Below are 19,931 nucleotides of genomic sequence, written 5' to 3'. Positions count from 1 at the left end.
TGGGCCTGATGGCATTTATCCTAGGATTCTCTGGGAAGCAAGGGAGGAGATTGCAGAGCCATTGGACTTGATTTTTATGTCCTCGTTGTCTACAGGAGTAGTGCCAGAAGATTGGAGGCTAGCAAATGTAGTTCCCTTGTTCAAGAAGGGGAGTAGGGATAACCCTAGTAACTATAGGCCGGTGAGTCTCACTTCTGTTGTGGGCAAAGTCTTAGAGGGAATTGTAAGGGATAGGATTTATGAACATCTGGATAGGAATAATGTGATCAAGGATAGTCAGCATGGTTTTGTGAAGGGCAGGTCGTGCCTCACAAACCTTATTGAATTCTTTGAGAAGGTGACTAAGGAGGTGGACAAGGGGAAAGCAGTAGATGTGGTGTATATGGATTTTAGTAAGGCGTTTGATAAGGTTCCCCATGGTAGGCTACTGCAAAAAATACGGAGGTATGGCATTGAGGGTGAGTTGGAGGTTTGGATTAGGAATTGGCTGGATGGAAGAAGACAGAGGGTAGTAGTTGATGGTAAAGGTTCATCATGGAGTGCCGTTACTAGTGGAGTTCCGCAAGGATCTGTTTTGGGACCATTGCTGTTTGTCATTTTAATAAATGACCTGGAGGAGGGGTTAGAAGGTTGGGTGAGCAAGTTTGCGGATGATACGAAAGTCGGAGGAGTTGTTGACAGTGAGGAAGGATGTGGCAGGTTACAGCGGGATATAGATAAGCTGCAGAACTGGGCAGAAAGGTGGAAAATGGAGTTCAATGTAGCTAAGTGTGAGGTGATTCACTTTGGTAAGAGTAACAAAAAGATGGGGTACTGGGCTAATGGTCGGATACTTGGTAGTGTGGATGCTCAGAGGGATCTTGGTGTCCACATACACAGATCTTTGAAAGTTGCCACCCAGGTAAATAGTGCGGTGAAGAAGGCATATGGCGTACTGGCTTTTATTGGTAGAGGAATTGAGTTCCGGAGCCCTGAGATCATGTTGCAGTTGTATAAGACTCTGTTGCGGCCGCATCTGGAGTATTGTGTGCAGTTTTGGTCGCCATACTATAGGAAGGATGTGGAGGCACTGGAACGGGTGCAGAGGAGGTTTACCAGGATATTGCCTGGTATGGTAGGAAGATCGTATGAGGAAAGGCTGAGGCACTTGGGGTTGTTATCATTGGAGAAAAGAAGGTTTAGGGGTGACTTGATAGAGGTGTACAAGATGATTAGGGGTTTAGATAGGGTTGACCGTGAGAACCTTTTTCCGCGTATGGAGTCAGCTATTACGAGGGGGCATAGCTTTAAATTAAGGGGTGGTAGGTAAAGGATAGATGTTAGGGGTAGGTTCTTTACTCAGCGAGTCGTGAGTTCATGGAATGCCCTGCCAGTAGTAGTGGTGGACTCTCCCTCTTTATGGGCATTTAAACGGGCATTGGATAGGCATATGGAGGATAGTGGGCTAGTGTAGGTTAGGTGGGCTTGGATCGGCGCAACATCGAGGGCCAAAGGGCCTGTACTGCGCTGTATTCTTCTATGTTCTCGAATTAAAAGATGCAAATCACCGCTTCACCTGGACCCAGCGTTCGGAGATCCTTATTAAGGTGAGAAGGGAGGAGACAACTGGACTAGGTTGCATCTATTTGACTGCAGGAGAAGGACAGGGTGCTGGGGCTGGTGGAGACATTGTCTATGACATTGTGGGGGGAATGGGTCCCTCAGAATTCTGATAGGAGAGGGCTTGGAAAGACATCTCTGCTGGTCACAGCCCACTGGAGGGTGACAGAAACCATGCATGATAGCCCACTGAATATAAAGCTACCGTGGTGGAAAGGAGGGCAAATACTCACAGATCAGGGAGGGGCGAGTGAAAGAGTGGACACAGGACAGACACAGGGTCACAGCGGGCACGGCACAGGAGAGTGGATATAGTAGAGTGGATATAGTAGAGTGGGCACAGTGCAGAGTCTAGCAACTAGACTAAGCATCTCAAGACTGGACATCCATGAGGCACTGTGGGCCATCGACAGCACCCGAACTGAACTCCATTACAATCTGTAACCTCATGGCTCGGCATATCCCCCACTCAACCATTACCATCAAGCCAGGGGATCAACCCTGGTTCAATGGAGAGTGCAGGAGGACATGCCAGGAGCAGTGCCAGGTAGAACTAAAGATGAGGTGTCAACCTGGTGAAGCCACCAAACAGGACTAATTGCATGCCAAGTAGCATAAGCAGTAAGGTGATAGATCGAGCTAGGTAATCCCACAACCAACGGACCAGATCTCAACCGTGCAATCCTGCCACATTCAGCCAGGAACGGTGGTGGACAATTAATCAACTCACTGGTGGGGGAAGCTCCACAAATATCCTCATCCTCAATGATGGAAGAGCCCAGCGCATCAGAGCAAAAGAGAATCCACCTCGGCCTCCTCCAATGGTCCCCAACATCACAGATACACGATATGAAGACACTGGATACTGCAAGGGCTATGGGCCCTGACAACATTCCAGCAATAACACTGAAGACTTGTGCTTCAGAACTTGCCGCTCCCCTAGCCAAGCTGTTCCAGTACAGTGGAGAAAGTGAGGACTGCAGATGCTAGAGATCAGAGCTGAAAATGTGTTGCTGGAAAAGTGCAGCAGGTCAGGCAGCATCCAGGGAACAGGAGAAGAAGGGCTTATGCCCGAAACGTCGATTCTCCTGTTCCCTGGATGCTGCCTGACCTGCTGCGCTTTTCCAGCAACACATTTGCAGCTCTGTTCCAGTACAGTTACAACACTGGCATCTACCCAACAAGGTGGAAAATTGCCTGAGTCCGTCCTGTGCATAAAAAGTAGGACAAATCCAACCCGGTCAATTACTGCCCCTTCAGTGTACTCTCCGTCATCAGTAAAGTCAACCTCATTACAGCCTCGGTTCACACATGGAGACAACAGAGCTGAATTCCAGAGGCAAGGTCAGAGTGACAGCCTTTGACATCAAGGCGGTATTCAACTGAGTGTGGCATCAAGGAGCCCTGGCAAAACTGTAATTAATGGGTATCGGGGGCAAACTCTCCAGTGGTTAGAGTCATACCTGACACATAGGAAGATGGGGGTTGTGGTTATTGGAGGCCTGTCACCTCAGCTCCAGGACATCTCTGCAGGAGTTCCTCAGGATAGTGCACCGGACCCAAGCATCTTCAGTTGCTTCAATGACCTTCGCTCCATCATAAGCTCGGAAGTGGGAATATTCACCAACGATTGCACCATTAGCAGCTCCTCAGACACTACAGCAATCAAAGTCCAAAGCAGCGAGACTTGGACAATGCCCAGATTAGGGCTTATGCCCGAAACGTCGATTCTCCTGTTCCCTTGGATGCTGCCTGACCTGCTGCGCTTTTCCAGCAACACATTTTCAGCTCTGATCTCCAGCATCTGCAGACCTCACTTTCTCCTCAATGCCCAGATTAGGGTTGACAAGTGACAAGGAGCATTTGCACCCCACAAACGCCAGGCAACAACCATCACCAATAAGAAACAATCTAACCACTGCCCCTTGGACATTCAATGGTATTACTATTGTTGGACCCCCCACTATTAACATATTGGGAGTTACCATTGACCGGAAACTCAACTGGATTAACCATGTAAATACAGTGGCTACAAGAGCTGGTCAGCGACTAACTCACTTCCAACTCCCCAAAGCCTGTCCACCATCTACAAGGCACAAGTCAGGAGTGTGATGGAACACTCCCCACTTGCCTGGATGGGGGCAACTCCTATGATACAAGGAGCTTGACACCATCCAGGACAAAGCAGCCGCTTGATTGGCACCACAGGCACAAACATCCAGTGATACTCAGAAGCAGCAGTGTGCATTATCTACAAGATATCCTGCAGATATTAACCAAAGTTCCTTAGACCAGTGGTTCCCAACATTTTCAAAATCAAGGCACACTTCAATGAGACAATCAATTCCAAGGCATCCCTACTTTTTCCAGCTGAATTGTTGCAGCTGTCCAAGGATGGTGCCAAATCTCCTTACAAATGTAATACCCGAAGTGTACGTCTGCATGGTTCTGGAAGCCGTCGCTAACAGACACCAAGGCTCTTGAGGCACAGACACAGCCTCAATGCTCAGGTAAAGTGGGACTGTGTCCTGATAGTTTCACAGTGCACTCCTCACCTTGGTGGGATGCACGGGTTGAAAACCACTGGCTCAGACAGCATCTTCCAAACCCACAACCACTTCCATCTAGAAAGACAAAAGGCCGCAGATCCATGGGAACACCACCCCCTGCAAGTTCCCATCCAAGTCCCTCACCATCCTGACTTAGGCCCTCGAAATATATCACTTTTTCTTCACTGTCGCTGGGTCAACGACCTGGAGCATTGTGGGTCAACCCACAGCACGTAGACTGCAGCAGTTCAAGCAGGCAGCTCATCACTACCTTCTCACAGGCAACTGGGGAAGGGCAATAAACAGTGTAGAGACTGGTACATCCCATGACAAAAGGCATCGAATCTTTAATCCCACATCGACAGGAATTTCACCCTGAGCTCGGAGTTGCTTTTCCATTCTGTACACATCCCAGAATGCATCAGGTTAATGGAGATCTCTAACAATAGCTTTGGTAGAAATATTTCTTGGATTACATTGAGCTGCCAACTCGACGTGAAATGTCACCATGTTTCTTGGGCAGGTCACACTTAAAAGGTTTCCCACCAAGAATGGGCCAACTCAGAAACACTGTTTTTAAACAGCATCACAGTCACTTTGCCATTCATTCAGAAACAGTCCATTTTCTACTCGGATTCAGATCATTATCTGAAACACTCCCAGATGTGATCTATATGGACTTCTGTAAGGCGTTCGACAAGGTTCCCCATGGGAGACTGGTTAGCAAGGTTAGATCTCATGGAATACAGGGAGAACTAGCCATTTGGATACAGAACTGGCTCAAAAGGTGGAGGGTTGTTTTTCAGGCTGGAGGCCTGTGACTAGTGGAGTGCCACAAGGATCGGTGCTGGGCCCTCTACTTTTTGTCATTTACATAAATGATTTGGATACGAGCATAAGAGGTACAGTTAGTAAGTTTGCAGATGACACCAAAATTGGAGGTGAAGTGGACAGCAAAGAGGGTTACCTCAGATTACAACAGGATCTGGACCAGATGGGCCAATGGGCTGAGAAGTGGCAGATGGAGTTTAATTCAGATAAATGAGAGGTGCTGCATTTTGGGAAAGCAAATCTTAGCAGGACTTATACACTTAATGGTAAAGTCCTAGGGAGTGTTGCTGAACAAAGAGACCTTGGAGTGCAGGTTCATAGCTCCTTGAAAGGGGAGTCACAGGTGGGCCTGTGGAATTCATTGCCACAGAGTGCAGTGGAGGCTGGGACGCTAAATGTCTTCAAGGCAGAAATTGATAAATTCTTGATGTCACAAGGAATTAAGGGCTACGGGGAGAATGCGGGTAAGTGGAGTTGAAATGCCCATCAGCCATGATTGAATGGCGGAGTGAACTCGATGGGCCGAATGGCCTTACTTCTGCTTGGAATGCTTTCCTTTATTGGTCAGAGTATTGAGTACAGGAGTTGGGAGGTCATGTTGTGGTTGTACAGGACATTGGTTAGGCCACTGTTGGAATATTGCGTGCAATTCTGGTCTCCTTCCTATCGGAGGACCAAAGGATCTGTTTCCATGCTGTACATATCTATAACTCTATGACTCTATTAGCTGATCAATTCCCATCCTGTCTCTCATTCTCAATCCTTCTTCTTAATGTATTAAACACGAGTATTTATTTTCAGCTTTGCTCGGAATCATTTCTGTTTACCCTTGCTCATTAATCCGTTATCTTCTCTCATACTTGCCTCCCCCCATACATCCTTTTTTAAAACTCTATCTCACCCAACTTCAGTTGTCTCTGTCACTCCTCTTTCTCTCGAATATAAGGTCGGGTGAGTGTACAGATTGGCACCGCGCCCACACCTTGGAGCCAGACCCACTGGGTTCAAATCTAACTCCGGGTCTGGATAACCAAGGAAGGTGTGTCTGTAACCTGGCCAAACGGGTCAAGCACTGACTGGTACATCTTTCTGGTTCAGGGTGATGGCAGGCCGGAAGAGCCGGCAAGATTTCTCATCATAGAAACAAAGGAAACAGGCTTAGCCTCTTGGCCTTTCGAACCCGCTTTGTTCCCCATTTCCTTTGTCCCCAAGAACTGTACTCAGCTCCTTCTTGAAAACGTTCAATGTTTGTGCTCAACCGCTTCCTGTGGCAGTGAATTCCACAGGCTCACCACTCTCTGGGTGAAGACATTCCTCATCTCAATCCTAAATAGCCTATTCCTTATCTTTAAATTGCAATCCCTGGTTCTGGCTTCTTGGTCATCAGGATCATCCTTCTTTCATTTACCCTGTCCCGTCCCGTTAAACATTCCTAGTTTCTCTGAGATACCCCTCATTCTTCTAATCTCCAATGAAGATTGTCTGAACTGATCCAGTCTCTCCTCATAGGCCAGCCCTACCCATCAGCCTGGTAAACTTGCACTGCACTCCCTCCATAGTCAGCACATCCTTCCTCAGATAAGGAGACCAAAACTACACACAATATTCCAGGAGTGGACTCCCCAAGGTCCCTGTACAATTGCAGCAAGACATCCCTACCCCTGGGCTTGAATCCTCTCACTATGAAGGCCAGCATCCCACTGGCCTGCTGCACCTGTATACTTACCTTCGGTGATGGGTGTATGGGGACACCCAGGTCCTATCGCACCTCCCCCTTTTCCCAGTCCATCACCATTGATACAATAATCTGCCTTCCTGGCTTTGCTACGACAAGTTGATTAAACCTCACGATCAAACGTGGCACTCAAAGCAACTGCAGCCTCAGCTATCACTGTCTAGACCTCAAGGCTACAAAGCACATGTTGTAATCGAGTCCTTGGTGTGGAACTTCGTGTTGGACAGAGCAGTGGTCTACGGCACAGGGTTCAGTTCCTCTCTTTGTAATAGCTACAGTGGAGGTCCCTTGGCTATGAGTTGGATCTATCCTGTGGGCAGCGAACTGAAGAAGGAATAAAGTGTGCGAGGAAGGCTTGAGCAGATCATTCCTGCTGTCAATGGCATTTGGAGAAAGGAAGATGGTCGAAGGGAGAGATATTTCAAGGCTGATTGTGATAGATTTGTGATTCACACGGGAGTCTAATGTTTGGGGCAGCGACAGGACATTGGAATCAAGACCTCAGTCAGTTCAATAATCACATTAATAAGTGAAGCAGGTTCCAAACATCCTACTCCTGCACCGACTGCATCTTTGTTTTTCTCATTCATTCACGTGATGTGGGTGTCACGGGTAAATATTGCTCGGGGACAGTCAAGAGTCAATCACATTGCCGAGAGTCTGGACTAACACGTAGGCCAGACCAGGTAAGGAACGGCAGTTTCCTTCAGGAAAGGACATTATTGAACCAGGTGGGTTTTTCTGACAATGGTTTCATGGTCCTCATTAGATTCTTTCAGATTTTTATTTCTCATGGCAACCCAGGTCCACAGAACACCACCTGGGTCTCTGGGTCCTTCCCCTGCCACCGCAGGAACTGTAAAACCTGCGCCCACACCTCCTCCCTCACCTCTATCCACCTTCCACATCCAAAGTTCTACCTGTACATCCACCAATACCATTTATTGTATCCGTTGCTCCCGATGCAATCTCTTCTACATCGGGGAGACTGGGCGCCTCCTAGCAGAGCGCTTTAGGGAACATCTCCGAGATACCCGCACCAATCAACCAAACCACCCCGTGGCCCAACATTTCAACTCCCCCTCCCACTCTGCCGAGGATATGGAGGTCCTGGGCCTCCTTCACCGCCGCTCCCTCACCACCAGACGCCTGGAGGAGGAACGCCTCATCTTCCGCCTCGGAACACTTCAACCCCAGGGCATCAATGTGGACTTCAACAGTTTCCTCATTTCCCCTTCCCCCACCTCACCCTAGTTCCAAACTTCCAGCTCAGCACTGCCCCCATGATTTGTCCTACCTGCCTATCTTCTTTTCCACCTATCCACTCCAACCTCCTCCCTGACCTATCACCTTCATCCCCTCCCCCACTCACCTATTGTACTCCATGCTACTTTCTCCCCACCTCCACCTTATCTCTCTGGGTTAATAGTCTAGGGACCATATCACTATGGCATCATCTCCCCTCTTCTTTTGTTCTCCATCTGATCTCCCTAAATGCCTTAGGGGTATGCGCCAGTGATGGAAATTGGCTACACTGAGATCTTGGCTTGCCCTCACTCGGTTTGTAAAAGGTTCACTCACACCAGCTTAGCTGTTAGTATTGGAATATGTCAGGATGCACGCGTCAGGGTGAATTCTACACCAGATTTAAAATTTCATTCATGGAGAGGTGGGTGTTGCCGGCTGGGTGAGCATTTTAATCCATCGTTAACTGCTAATGGGAAGGCAGTTATCGAGAGCCAATAACACAGAGCGTCCCCTCTTCCTGGCAAACTCAACACTTTAGCCACTGAGACAGCTATCTCTCGACTTTGGCACAATAAAAGCTTAAAAACAAATGGTTAGTTCCATTGTTTAGTCTCTGAACAAGGGCCTGTGCCTGAACCTACAGCGAGTGGACGAACTCGTCCTATTTACACACATAGCTGCTGGGGAGGGAGTTCAGGATTCTCAACAGCCGATGTTCAGGAAACATCATTATGAAACAGAGACTTTGCAGAAATTCTTTATTTACATAGCACCCTTTACGACGTCAGTCAGCCTGCCCTCAATTGCTCGACAACTGCAAAGTAGACGCAGGACAGAGCAGGTTACATTATTCCAGAAGCAACTTTTTTTAAAAAATCAACTGCTATAGTACGGAGCTGTTAAAATAAAAATCCATCTGCTGATTTCTAAATACAATATTTATTCCTCAACGATGGTGTCTCTTGCCCCCAGGTCTTGTGAGCTGATTGTACAAAAGGGTGGAGCTGGTATCTCAGACTTGCACAATCCAACAGTTTTGCTGATGTGGAGAAGAATACCTTCTTCCAGGCACACCTTTGCTTTGCAACTCATTTTCAGTGTCTGATCTTGTAAGCACAAACCCGTTGGAAGTTGTAAGTCATTTGACTAATACCGGTATTTGTAGTTCTTGTCACTGCTTGCCTCTTAATTCCTTCCATCCTGTTTTCCTCAGAGCTCACACCCTGGACCTCATGCTGGCTAGGAGGAGAAAGTGAGGATTGCAGATGCTGGAGATCAGAGCTGAAAATGTGTTGCTGGAAAAGCGCAGCAGGTCAGGCAGCATCCAAGGAACAGGAGAATCGACGTTTCGGGCATAAGCCCTTCTTCATTCCTGAAGAAGGGCTTCTGCCCCGAAACGTCGATTCTCCTGTTCCTTGGATGCTGCCTGACCTGCTGCGCTTTTCCAGCAACACATTTTCACCTCATGCTGGCTAATCAACAGTCCTCAGGCAGGGAGCCCATGGTGTACCTATGGCACAGTGTCCAATTCAGGAAGGACACGCAAGGTACAATACCAAGACAATACCAGGACGAGGGACTTCCGTTACAAAGAGAGATCAGGGGGGCTGTGCTGAGGTCGGGGAGATTTAATCAAGATTTTCAGAATGACAAAGGGTTTTGACAGAGTGGATGGAAGAAACTAAATTCCCCCGAATTGTTTTTAACCACTGTTCTAATCCAGTCACAGGATTTCTTGCTCCACATTAATTACCAGAGCGCAGTTAAATGTCAGCCACAATGGATTTTAGGTGCTATATGCAGGTGGGAACAGGTAACGATGACAGATTTCCTTCTGCAAAGGTTTAGAGTGCATTAGAGAACCATTCACATTAGTGAAGCAGATGGGCTTTTTTACAACAATCGGAAAATGCTTAAGCTTTTAACTCCAATTTTTATTGAATTGAAATGTCACCATCTGCTGTGGTGGGATTTGAACTCACGTCTCCAAAGCATTAGCCCGGGGCCCTGGATTACTAATTTACAACACTACCACCTCCGCCTTCATCTAGAATACAGTATTAGACAGGGTGGTGGAGGCAGGTCCAGGAGTAACTGTTAAAAAGGGAATTCGACAAATACTCGAACCTGAAAGAATTGCAGGACCACAAGTACAGAGCAGGAGTACAGCACTGGCACCTTCACAAAGCCTCCTTCAATACCGTCAGCAGGCCTGAGAGCAGCTGCATTAGGAACTCTGCGCTGAGTGCAGCACATCGCTATTTCAAAGCAGGGTCCAGGCCTCAGTGCATTATCGGGGCTTGAGGGGGACAAATTCCATGTAACAATGAGTTAAAGGTACTCAGGCATAAATGTGCACAAATCATTGAAGGGCAGACAGGGAGAGAATGGTGACTATCACACACAGGATCCTGGGCTGAATGCATAGAAGCACAGAGGATAAAAACAAGGCAGTTAATTTAAACCTGTTTAAATGTAGGATCAGCCTCAATTGTAGGAATGCATTCAACAGACTGAACTCTTCAGGAAGGATGTAGTGCAGAAAAAGGTTCACGGGAATAGTCCCCGATGGGGAGGATGTTACAGGATGACCAGCGCTGTCTACAGTTACCGTGCAGTCACAAAAACAACAGAGGACCCTCACATTGATATAGAACATTACCTCAATCGCAGCACTCGCCTGTGGTCTGAAGGTCCATCTGGTCACAGCTATTTAAGCAAAAAGGGAAGCTAAGTGCAAAGGAGATTGATTCACCATTAATGAGCCTTGATTTTGATGGAGTGGGCGTGATGTTGGTCAGGACCCTGCTGTAGCTCAGTGGATTCAGGTCATTGGCATCTATCAGACCAAGCAGACAGGGCTTGGGTTTTACAGCTCAGCATAGCACTGACCCTCCGACAGCTCAGCGCTCCCTCTGCACTGACCCTCCGACAGCGCGGGCGCTCCCTCTGTGCTGAAAGTCTAACAGGACACAGGGGCAACTTCAGCTTGTTGTCCTGGGGATCGCAGACGGGTGGGCAGCTGAATTTGAACACTTTGCCAATTGATTGGCAAAAGGAGACAGAAATGAGAAACTGAAAGAATAGGTCATTACGCCCCTTTAACCTGTTCCATTTTTTGATCAAATCACAACTGGTCCGCATCTTATCACAGAATGACAGTACTGCCTTCCTTGTGCACTGTAACACTCTGTCCATCGTGCCTGCACTGATTCTATCCCCTGCTTTTTCTCCATGTTCCTGCACACCATTTCAATCCACACAATATCCTCTTGAATGCATCAACTACCGCTACATTTCCAGACCCTAACTGCTCGCTGCATGAAAAGGTTGATCTCACATCACCCTCGCTTAGTTTGTGAATCACTTCAACTCTGTGTCCTTTTTTCCGTTTACTCATCTTTAACCTTTCTTCTTAACCCATTTTTGCCTGTTTTTTCCATTGGCACATCTTTGGACTGGTGCTTAAAATATCTCTGCTGTTCAGGGATGTTCAAAGAGTAGAGGTGAGCTTTAAAACAGCTTAAAATCTTTCAACAGTAATTCATCTTGAGCTGGGTTGCAAAGTACTCAGTGGCTCACTCTCAGCCTTAATGTGCTCCCAGTCAATGGACCAGGTTTGTAACAGGCAATGAACATGGTCTGTATCGATTTTTTTTTGTGTACATTAGTCATCTGTTCACAAAAATCGCTATGGATGGACATTGATCGTTAATTGGTTTTGACATGAAACAATGGGAACACCATTCGTGAAACACGTGGGAATAAACAAATCATTGATCCTGCTCAATCTAAATGCAAAGTTAAAGATCACCCAACACCAGGTTATAGTCCAACAGGTTCACTTGGAAGCACTAGCTTTCAGAGCGCCATTCCTTCATCAGGTGGTTGTGGAGTATGAGATCGTAAAACAGAATTTATAGCAAAAGTTTACAGTGTGATGTAACTGAAATTGAAAAAGACCTGGATTGTTTGTTAAGTTTCTCAGCTTTTAGAATGAATCTAAATACAACTTGCTTTGTCCCCCATTTGCTGTAAGATAGTCAATTGTTTCACCTGGTAAAAAGACAGTGGTTTTAAGAATCTGTGACCATACAACCAGCTGGAGGTAAAGGGGAAAAATGTTCAGAGTGGATTCAAAGAATGGTCAAAAGTAGTTGCAACAGCAGTGAACTGCAACAGGAGAAAACTGCTGCAGAAAATGGCTTGCTACTGGCATCCGTACCCATTTCTGAAACAAAAGATTTGACCTGCTGGAGAGCCAAATGGTTTTCAAAACAGGCAGCTAAACTGGTCACGCATCTTCAACCGAGCGGGTTCATGCAGTGACTGAGCTAAGAGACCCACAAAACGTCAGGAGTTAGGACGAGAACAATATCCATGAGTTAAAAATCACACCACACCAGGTTATAGTCCAACAGGTTTAATTGGGAGCACGCTAGCTTTCGGAGCGTCGCTCCTTCATCAGGTGGTTGTGGAGCGTCGCTCCGAAAGCTAGTGTGCTTCCAATTAAACCTGTTGGACTATAACCTGGTGTTGTGTGATTTTTAACTTTGTACACCCCAGTCCAACACCGGCATCTCCAAATTAGGAATTCCAGTGTGTTCAGTTATCCAAGACCAAATCAGGTCTGTCACATGCTGTAAACTATTGCCTGATGGGATATGTTTATGCTTAATAAATTCTCCAAAATTGCTACAAATTACTCTGTAGACCTTCTTTACCAAGTCCAAGAATCCAGAGATCAGTTTGATCACCCCTCGACCCATAGAATCCCTACAGTGCAGATACAGGCCATTCAGCCCATCAATGCCACACCAACCTCCCAAAAGCATCTCACCCACCCCCCCCCCCCCCCACATCCATCCTCTCCCTGTAACCCTGCATTTCCCATGGCTAACCCACCTCGCCTGCACAACACAGGTCGATTTAAACACGGCTAATTCACCTAACCCACACATCTTTGTACTGTGGGAGGAAACCAGAGCACCCAAAGGGTGCCCACACAGACACAGGGAGAATGTCTGTGTGAAGTTAGCAGAGTCACCCCAGGTTGGAATCAAACCCAGGTCCCTACTGCTGTGTGAGGCAGCAGTGCTAACCACTGAGTCAACGTGCCTCTGTGAATCTCAAGAGACCATAACAAAGTCAAATTTCCTGGATGCAGCTTTGCTCGCTGAGCTGGAAGGTTCATTTTCAGACATTTTGTCACCATACTAGGTAACATCAGTGATAATTAGAGAGGAGCTGGAAAATGCCTGATGAAGGGCTCCTGATGAAACCTCGATTGTCCTGCTCCTTGGATGCTGCCTGACCTGCTGTGCTTTTCCAGCACCACTCTACTCTTGACTACAATCTCCAGCATCTGCAGGTCCTCACTTTCGCCTAACATCACCAGTGAGTCTCTGGTGAAGCACTGGTGTTATGACCCACTTTCTTTTTGTGTTTAGGTTTCCTTGGGTTAGTGATGCCATTTCCTGTGGTGATGTCATTTCCTGTTCTTTTCCTCAGAGGGTGCTAAATGTCAATGTTTTGTTGATAGAGTTCCAGAATTGCCACACTCCTAGGAATTCTCGTGCGTAACTGTTTGGCTTGTGCTAGGATGGATGTGTTGTCCCAATCGAAGTGGTGTCCGTCCTCATCCACATGTAAGGATACTGGTGAGAGTGGGTCATGTCTTTTTGCGGCGAGTTGATGTCCATGTATCCTGGCGGCTAGTTTTCTGCCTGTTTGTCGCAGTTCTCGCAAGGATGTTCTTGTGTCACCTCACTGATGATGTGACCTAGTATGATGACGAAACATCTGAAAACGACCCTTCCAGCTCAGGTGAGCAAACTTACATCCAGAACCTCAACTTCCGCTACAAATCTTCCCCAAATAAGTTTCCTGTTTAACATGTATCATTCTGATTTGCCTGCAGTGTGCCTCAACGTTACCCAATAGTCCAGGACAGGCAGATAGTTCTGAGCAGAGGTTACAGGAATCAATGGCAATGTTGGCGTGGGCAGTAGGAACTCTAGGGGGGTGGTCGGTCAAGAACAGGCTAAAGCCTTTAGCTAATGAGAGTGTGGAGCACCCCCAGACAGGTCCAACTGGACCAGAGATGGAACAAACAAACTGCACTTAGATCACATTCTCTCAAGCTGGTTTATTGTGACATCAGTGCTACTTATTCTAAAAGTTCAGATTTCCTTTAACCATTACATTTACTACGTCACTGAAAGAGTCTCTTAGAATGATGACCTCAGTCCAAAGTAGTAACTAATCCTCAATGCAGAACCCCACTCTGCCCTCTCAGTCCCTGTTCTGAAGTGTATTGATTCTGTTCTACAAAGCCAATCTCAATCCTTGGCTCTGCTATTGACAGGGGGCAGTAAGGAGAGGGTTCTGATTCAAGGCTTTTCATTGGGGAGTGCGGGAGGGGAATCCTGTGTATGGTGAGGGCAGTAAGGAGAGGGTTCTGATTCAGGGCTTTTCATTGGGGAGTGCGGGAGGGGAATCCTGTGTATGGTGAGGGCAGTAAGGAGAGGGTTCTGATTCAGGGCTTTTCATTGGGGAGTGCGGGAGGGGAATCCTGTGTATGGTGAGGGCAGTAAGGAGAGGGTTCTGATTCAGCGCTTTTCATTGGGGAGTGCGGGAGGGGAATCCTGTGTATGGTGAGGGCAGTAAGGAGAGGGTTCTGATTCAGGGCTTTTCATTGGGGAGTGCGGGAGGGGAATCCTGTGTATGGTGAGGGCAGCAAGGAGAGGGTTCTGATTCAGGGCTTTTCATTGGGGAGTGCGGGAGGGGAATCCTGTGTATGGTGATGGCGTCTGATGACGTGGGGAGTTTGGGGACTGTTTGTGGGGGTGGACGAGTGGGGGTTACGGTCATGCTACTCCTCGTCCTTAAGCAACACTGAAGAGAGACTCGGTTTCTCCCCAAAAGCGGTTCACCTCTGTTCAGCACCTGTGATCAGTTTGATCACCTTATTTAAATAGGGTTGTAAATGTGTAGTTCAGAGAGAGCTTTTCAGGCTGCACAGGGAGCTGGTCAGAGACTCAAACAGCACAAAAGTAGACCCTGCGGTCCAACCAGTCCACACCGACCATGTTCCCAAACTAAACTAGTCCCACTTCCCTGCGTTTGGCCTATATCCCACAAAACCTTTTCTATTTCTGTGCTTATCCAAATGTTGTAACTGTACCCACATCCACCACTTCCTCTGTCAGTACATTCCACACACTAACTATTCTGTGATTAAAAAACTTGCCCTTCATGTCTTTTTTAAAATCTTTCTCCTCACACTTTAAAAATGTGCCCCCTAATTTTGAGCTTGCCCACCTCAGGGAAAAGCCCTTTGCTAATCACCTTATCCATGCCCATGTGACGCAAGGCCTGATGGGACAGACTTGGATTCGCTGGAGATTAAGGAGCTGCTTCAATAAGACATAAATATCCCGAGGGACGTTGGCATTCTGGATAGAAAGGGAATATAGAAAATTTGAGAACTACGTGTCACAGTTTAAAAATAAGGAGTCTTTAAGACAGAGAGGATGAGAAATATTTTCTCACATAAAGGTAGAGACATTGGATCCAGTATCCTGAATATTTTTAAAAGCAGAGTCATAGAGATGTACAGCACGGAAACAGGCCCTTCGGTCCAACTCGTCCATGCCAACCGGATAGCCCAACCCAATCTAGTCCCATTTGCCAGCATTTAGCCCATATCCCTCCAAAGCCTTCCTATTCACAGATGCATTTTAAATGTTGCAATTGTACCAGCCTCCACCACTTCCTCTGTCAGCTCATTCCATACACGTACCACCCTCTGTGTGAAAATGTTGTCCCTTAGGTCCCTTTTAAATCTTTCCCCTCTTACCCTAAACCTATACGTTCTAGTTCTGGACTCCCCCAACCCAGGAAAAAGATCTGGTCTATTTATCCTATCCACGCCCCTCCATAATTTTGTAAACCTCTATAAGGTCACCCCTCAGCCTCCGACACTCCAGAGAAAACAGCCCCAGCCTGTTCAGCCTCTCACTGTATCTCAAACCCTCCAACCCTGGCAACATCCTTGTAAATCTTTTCTGAACCCTTTCAAGTTTCACAACATCATTCCAATAGCAGAGAGACCAGAAATGCACACAGTATTCCAAAAGTGGCCTTACCAATGTCCTGTACAGCCACAACATGTCCCCCCCCAACTCTATATTTAATACTCTGACCATTGAAGGAAAGCATACTAAATACCTTCTTCACTAAATCAGAGGGAGTCAAATTCTTGATGGGCAAGGCGGTAAAAGGTGGGAATGTGGAGTTATCAAGTTAACCATGATCATATTGAAAAGCAGAGCAAGCTTGAGGAGCTGAGTAACCTCCTGCTGATTGGTCGTTTCGTATAGAATCCCTACAGTGTGGAAACAGGCCCTTCAGCCCAATACTGACCCTCCGAAGACTAACCCAGTCAGACCCATCCCCCCTACCCTACTCTATATGTACCCCTGATCAGTTCACCTAGCCTACACATCCCTGAACACTACGGGCACTTTAGCATGGCCAATTCACCTATCATACACATCTTTGGACAGTGGGAAGAAATCGGAGCACCCAGAGGAAACCTGTGCAGACACAGAGAGAATGTGCAAACTCCACACAGACCGTCACCCAAGGCTGGAATTGAACCCGGGTCCCTAGCGCTGTGAGACAGCAGTGCTAACCACTGAGCCACTGTACCACCCCGCCACCCCTTCAGCATTTGATTTTCCTGAGGCCTGGGAAACCCAGTCAGCCTGTTAATCCCGAAAAACAGGTTAAAGCAGAGCCAATCTGACTGAAATATTGCAGTTACCAGTCTCTTGTTCCACCTCCGTGCATCCAAGAAACTGTGGCTGGCACTGAAATGTTAACATCTGTCCACTGACCAAAAAGGAGAAACCTCACCTGGACCATCCAGTTAATACAGAGACTACTCAGGTCAGAGACTCACAATCCTGCAGAGAGTAACTCCTTCCACCCCTGACTCCCCAAAGCCTGTCCACCACCTGCTGCACCCCACTTCAAGACTGACACTAAGACCTGAGTGAGAATATTGGGATGGGGGCGCTGAGGGCTGATTGTGTGGTGGGAAGGCGGAGGGCTGGGAAGTGGCTGTGTGCAACAGAAACACAGCTTCAGAACCTGCCAGCCCAGGATCTCAGCTCGCAATCCTCACTTTGGGAAGTCCTGATCCAGGAATGGGTCTCAAATACTACCAACCAACCCCACCACCGTGTGGTCAAACACTTCAACTCCCCCTCCCCCTCCCACTCCATCAAGGACATGCAGGTCCTGGGCCTCCTCCATAGCCACTCCCTAACTAGCTGACGCCTGGAGGAAGAACGCCTCATCTTACTCCTCGGGACCCTCCAACCCCAGGGCATCAATGTGGATTTCACCAGTTTCCTCATTTCCCCTCCCCCCCACCTTATCCCAGTTCCAACCTTCCAGCTCAGCACCACCCTCATGATAGGTCCTACCTGTCCACCTTCCTTCCACCCTCCTCTCTGACCTATCACCCTCACCCCCACCTCCATCCACCTATTACACTCGTCGCTACCTTCTCCCCAGCCCCACCTCCCTCCCATTTATCTCTCCACTCCCGGAGGCTCCCAGCCTCATTCCTGATGAAGGGCTTTTGCCCGAAACGTCGATTTTCCTGCTCCTCGGATTCTGCCTGACCTGCTGTGCTTTTCCAGCACCGCTCTCTCGACTCTGATCTCCAGCACCTACAGACCTCACTTTTGCTCTCAGATACTGCCTTCTCCAGCACCACCCCACCCCCACACCATTAAACATTCATTTCATATTTAAAATCTGTTCTGACCTTACTCGCATGGGTTCTAATTTATCCTGTCCCAGCCCAATTGGATTAATCTGTACAAAATTGTGATAATTAAAGTTCTTAAGCTCAAAATAAAACCCTTTAAAAATAGCAACATCCCCATTCTGTCTGTCTCTGTTTGATCCATCTGGCTCCTGTCTGTCTCAGAGACACACACACTGGGCTCACCTGGTGGATATTCCTAGGCTAGATTCTCCCATTTGTCATAATGTGGACACTGAAAAGCCCCTTTATTCTCCCGAGTGACATAGCAGCCTGTCTCAGGCCAACTATGTTTCAGCTCCATATTTACCTTTTCATGCTGTCCACCATCACATGACGCCTATTATACAACAAGCCCGGATCGACAGAACTGTCTGTTGATTAAAATGCCTTTTGTCCATCACGTCAATGTTGAGAGGAAGGCAGAGAGATATTAAAGTGTGAATTGTTTCCACTAGACACACATCCTCCTCCACAGGCCCGGAAAACATTGCAGAAACAAACCACTGTGTGAAATGTTGTTAGATCAAAATGTTCCCTTTTGAAAGCAGTACCCAGGGGAGGGACAGATGTATACAGAAAACCCTCTGAACAGCTCGCCTCAAACAGGTCAAAAATAGACCACACTCCCCCCGCCACCCCCCTCCCCATCCACAGGCTCTTCACTATCTGTGTCATGTCACATTACTTAAAGGGGAAATGGTCTGCCGAAAAGTTTCAATTTGCTGATTATTTCAGTCTCAGCCTGACCCCAAAAACAGCTAGTTCAAACTTACAGCTGTAAGAACAGTCTACCATCTAAACTCACCGAAATAAGCTATCAACACACACACAGGCACAGAGATACGACACACACACACAGATACAACACAGGCACAGAGATACGACACACACACACAGATACAACACAGGCACAGAGATACGACACACACACACAGATACAACACAGGCACAGAGATACGACACACACATACAACAGAGTTACAAACACAGGCACAGAGATACGACACACACACACAGATACAACACAGGCACAGAGATACGACACACACACACAGATACAACACAGGCACAGAGATACGACACACACACACAGATACAACACAGGCACAGAGATACGACACACACACACAGATACAACACAGGCACAGAGGTACGACACACACACACAGATACAACACAGGCACAGAGGTACGACACACACACACAGATACAACACAGGCACAGAGATACGACACACACACACACACACAACAGAGTTACAAACACACACACACAGAGTTACAAACACACAGAGACAGAGTTACAAACACACAGAGACAGAGTTACAAACACACAGAGACAGAGTTACAAACACACAGAGAGAGACAGTTACAAACACACAGAGAGAGAGAGAGAGAGTTACAAGCACTCACAGATACAACAAGGGCAGGAAGTTCCCAGCTGGCACTCACCTGTGGCTGCTGTGTCTAGCTTTTAGTGCAGTCATTCCATAATCTTCGAACGCACCAAATTGTTTTTTTTAAAAGAAGCCAGTCAGTAGGAGTTAGAGACAGCACTATGTAGTCGGAGCTGAGGCAGGGTGTGGTTAGAGAAAATATTCAGACACGTTTAAATCCGGTAGAGAGGACCTCCCACACACCAGACCGCAGCCTGCAAACATGATACTGTAATAGCTCAGCTCACCTTGTCAACCTAGCAACTGCTGTGGGAGGGGAGGGAGGGAAGGGAGGCAAGAGGAAAGGCTCACGTTTCAAAGGGGGAAGTGGCTTAGAATTGAGGGAAGGGAGGAAGAGGCAGCTTTTCGTGACGAGAGAGAGAGATCCCAGTGAGAAGGCTTTCTTGTTCACGGAGAAGGGGTGGACCCGGGCCAAGAAAACAACTCACACAAACATCCTGAGTGCAGTTAGCAACAAATTAACCCAGCCTGACGCTGGAGTTATACTGGGGGCTGGGGGCACTGAGGCATTTCCCTCAAGCAGAAACCTCGGGGAAGGAGGGGGGGGGTAACTCCTGAGGCTCCCTCAGAGTGAAATATTAAATAACCCCCCCCCGAGCTGTGGATGCTGTAAATCAGAGACAAAACAAGAAAGTGCTGGAAAAGCTCAGCAGGTCTGGCAGCATC

The 19,931-nt window shown here is 47.5% G+C and overlaps 1 protein-coding gene across 4 annotated transcripts in view; it reads right to left on the bottom strand.

Annotated features, from left to right (window-relative positions):
- The window catches only part of LOC122542463 (GRAM domain-containing protein 2A-like), a 75,299-nt gene extending 55,576 nt beyond the window's left edge, over positions 1-19,723 (bottom strand). Inside the window, exon 1 of one of the 4 annotated variants that reach the window (XM_087982196.1) lies at positions 19,261-19,723. In XM_087982196.1, the coding sequence (XP_087838322.1) occupies positions 19,261-19,295 (35 nt within the window). In that variant the 5' untranslated portion in view covers positions 19,296-19,723. Of the gene's footprint in view, positions 1-18,116; positions 18,330-19,260 lie in introns of those variants that run through there. The other 3 variants (XM_087982199.1, XM_043680186.2, XM_087982197.1) reach the window with 3 other exon arrangements.
- Between the last annotated feature and the right edge of the window lie 208 nt (positions 19,724-19,931).

This window comes from Chiloscyllium plagiosum, unplaced genomic scaffold (genome assembly GCF_037043375.1).
Source record: "Chiloscyllium plagiosum isolate Xiang-an unplaced genomic scaffold, Cpla_swu_hap1 HiC_scaffold_42, whole genome shotgun sequence".
Lineage (NCBI taxonomy): Eukaryota > Metazoa > Chordata > Chondrichthyes > Orectolobiformes > Hemiscylliidae > Chiloscyllium > Chiloscyllium plagiosum.
Note: the sequence above shows the minus strand (reverse complement) of the source record. Positions and strands in the feature narration are given on the sequence as shown.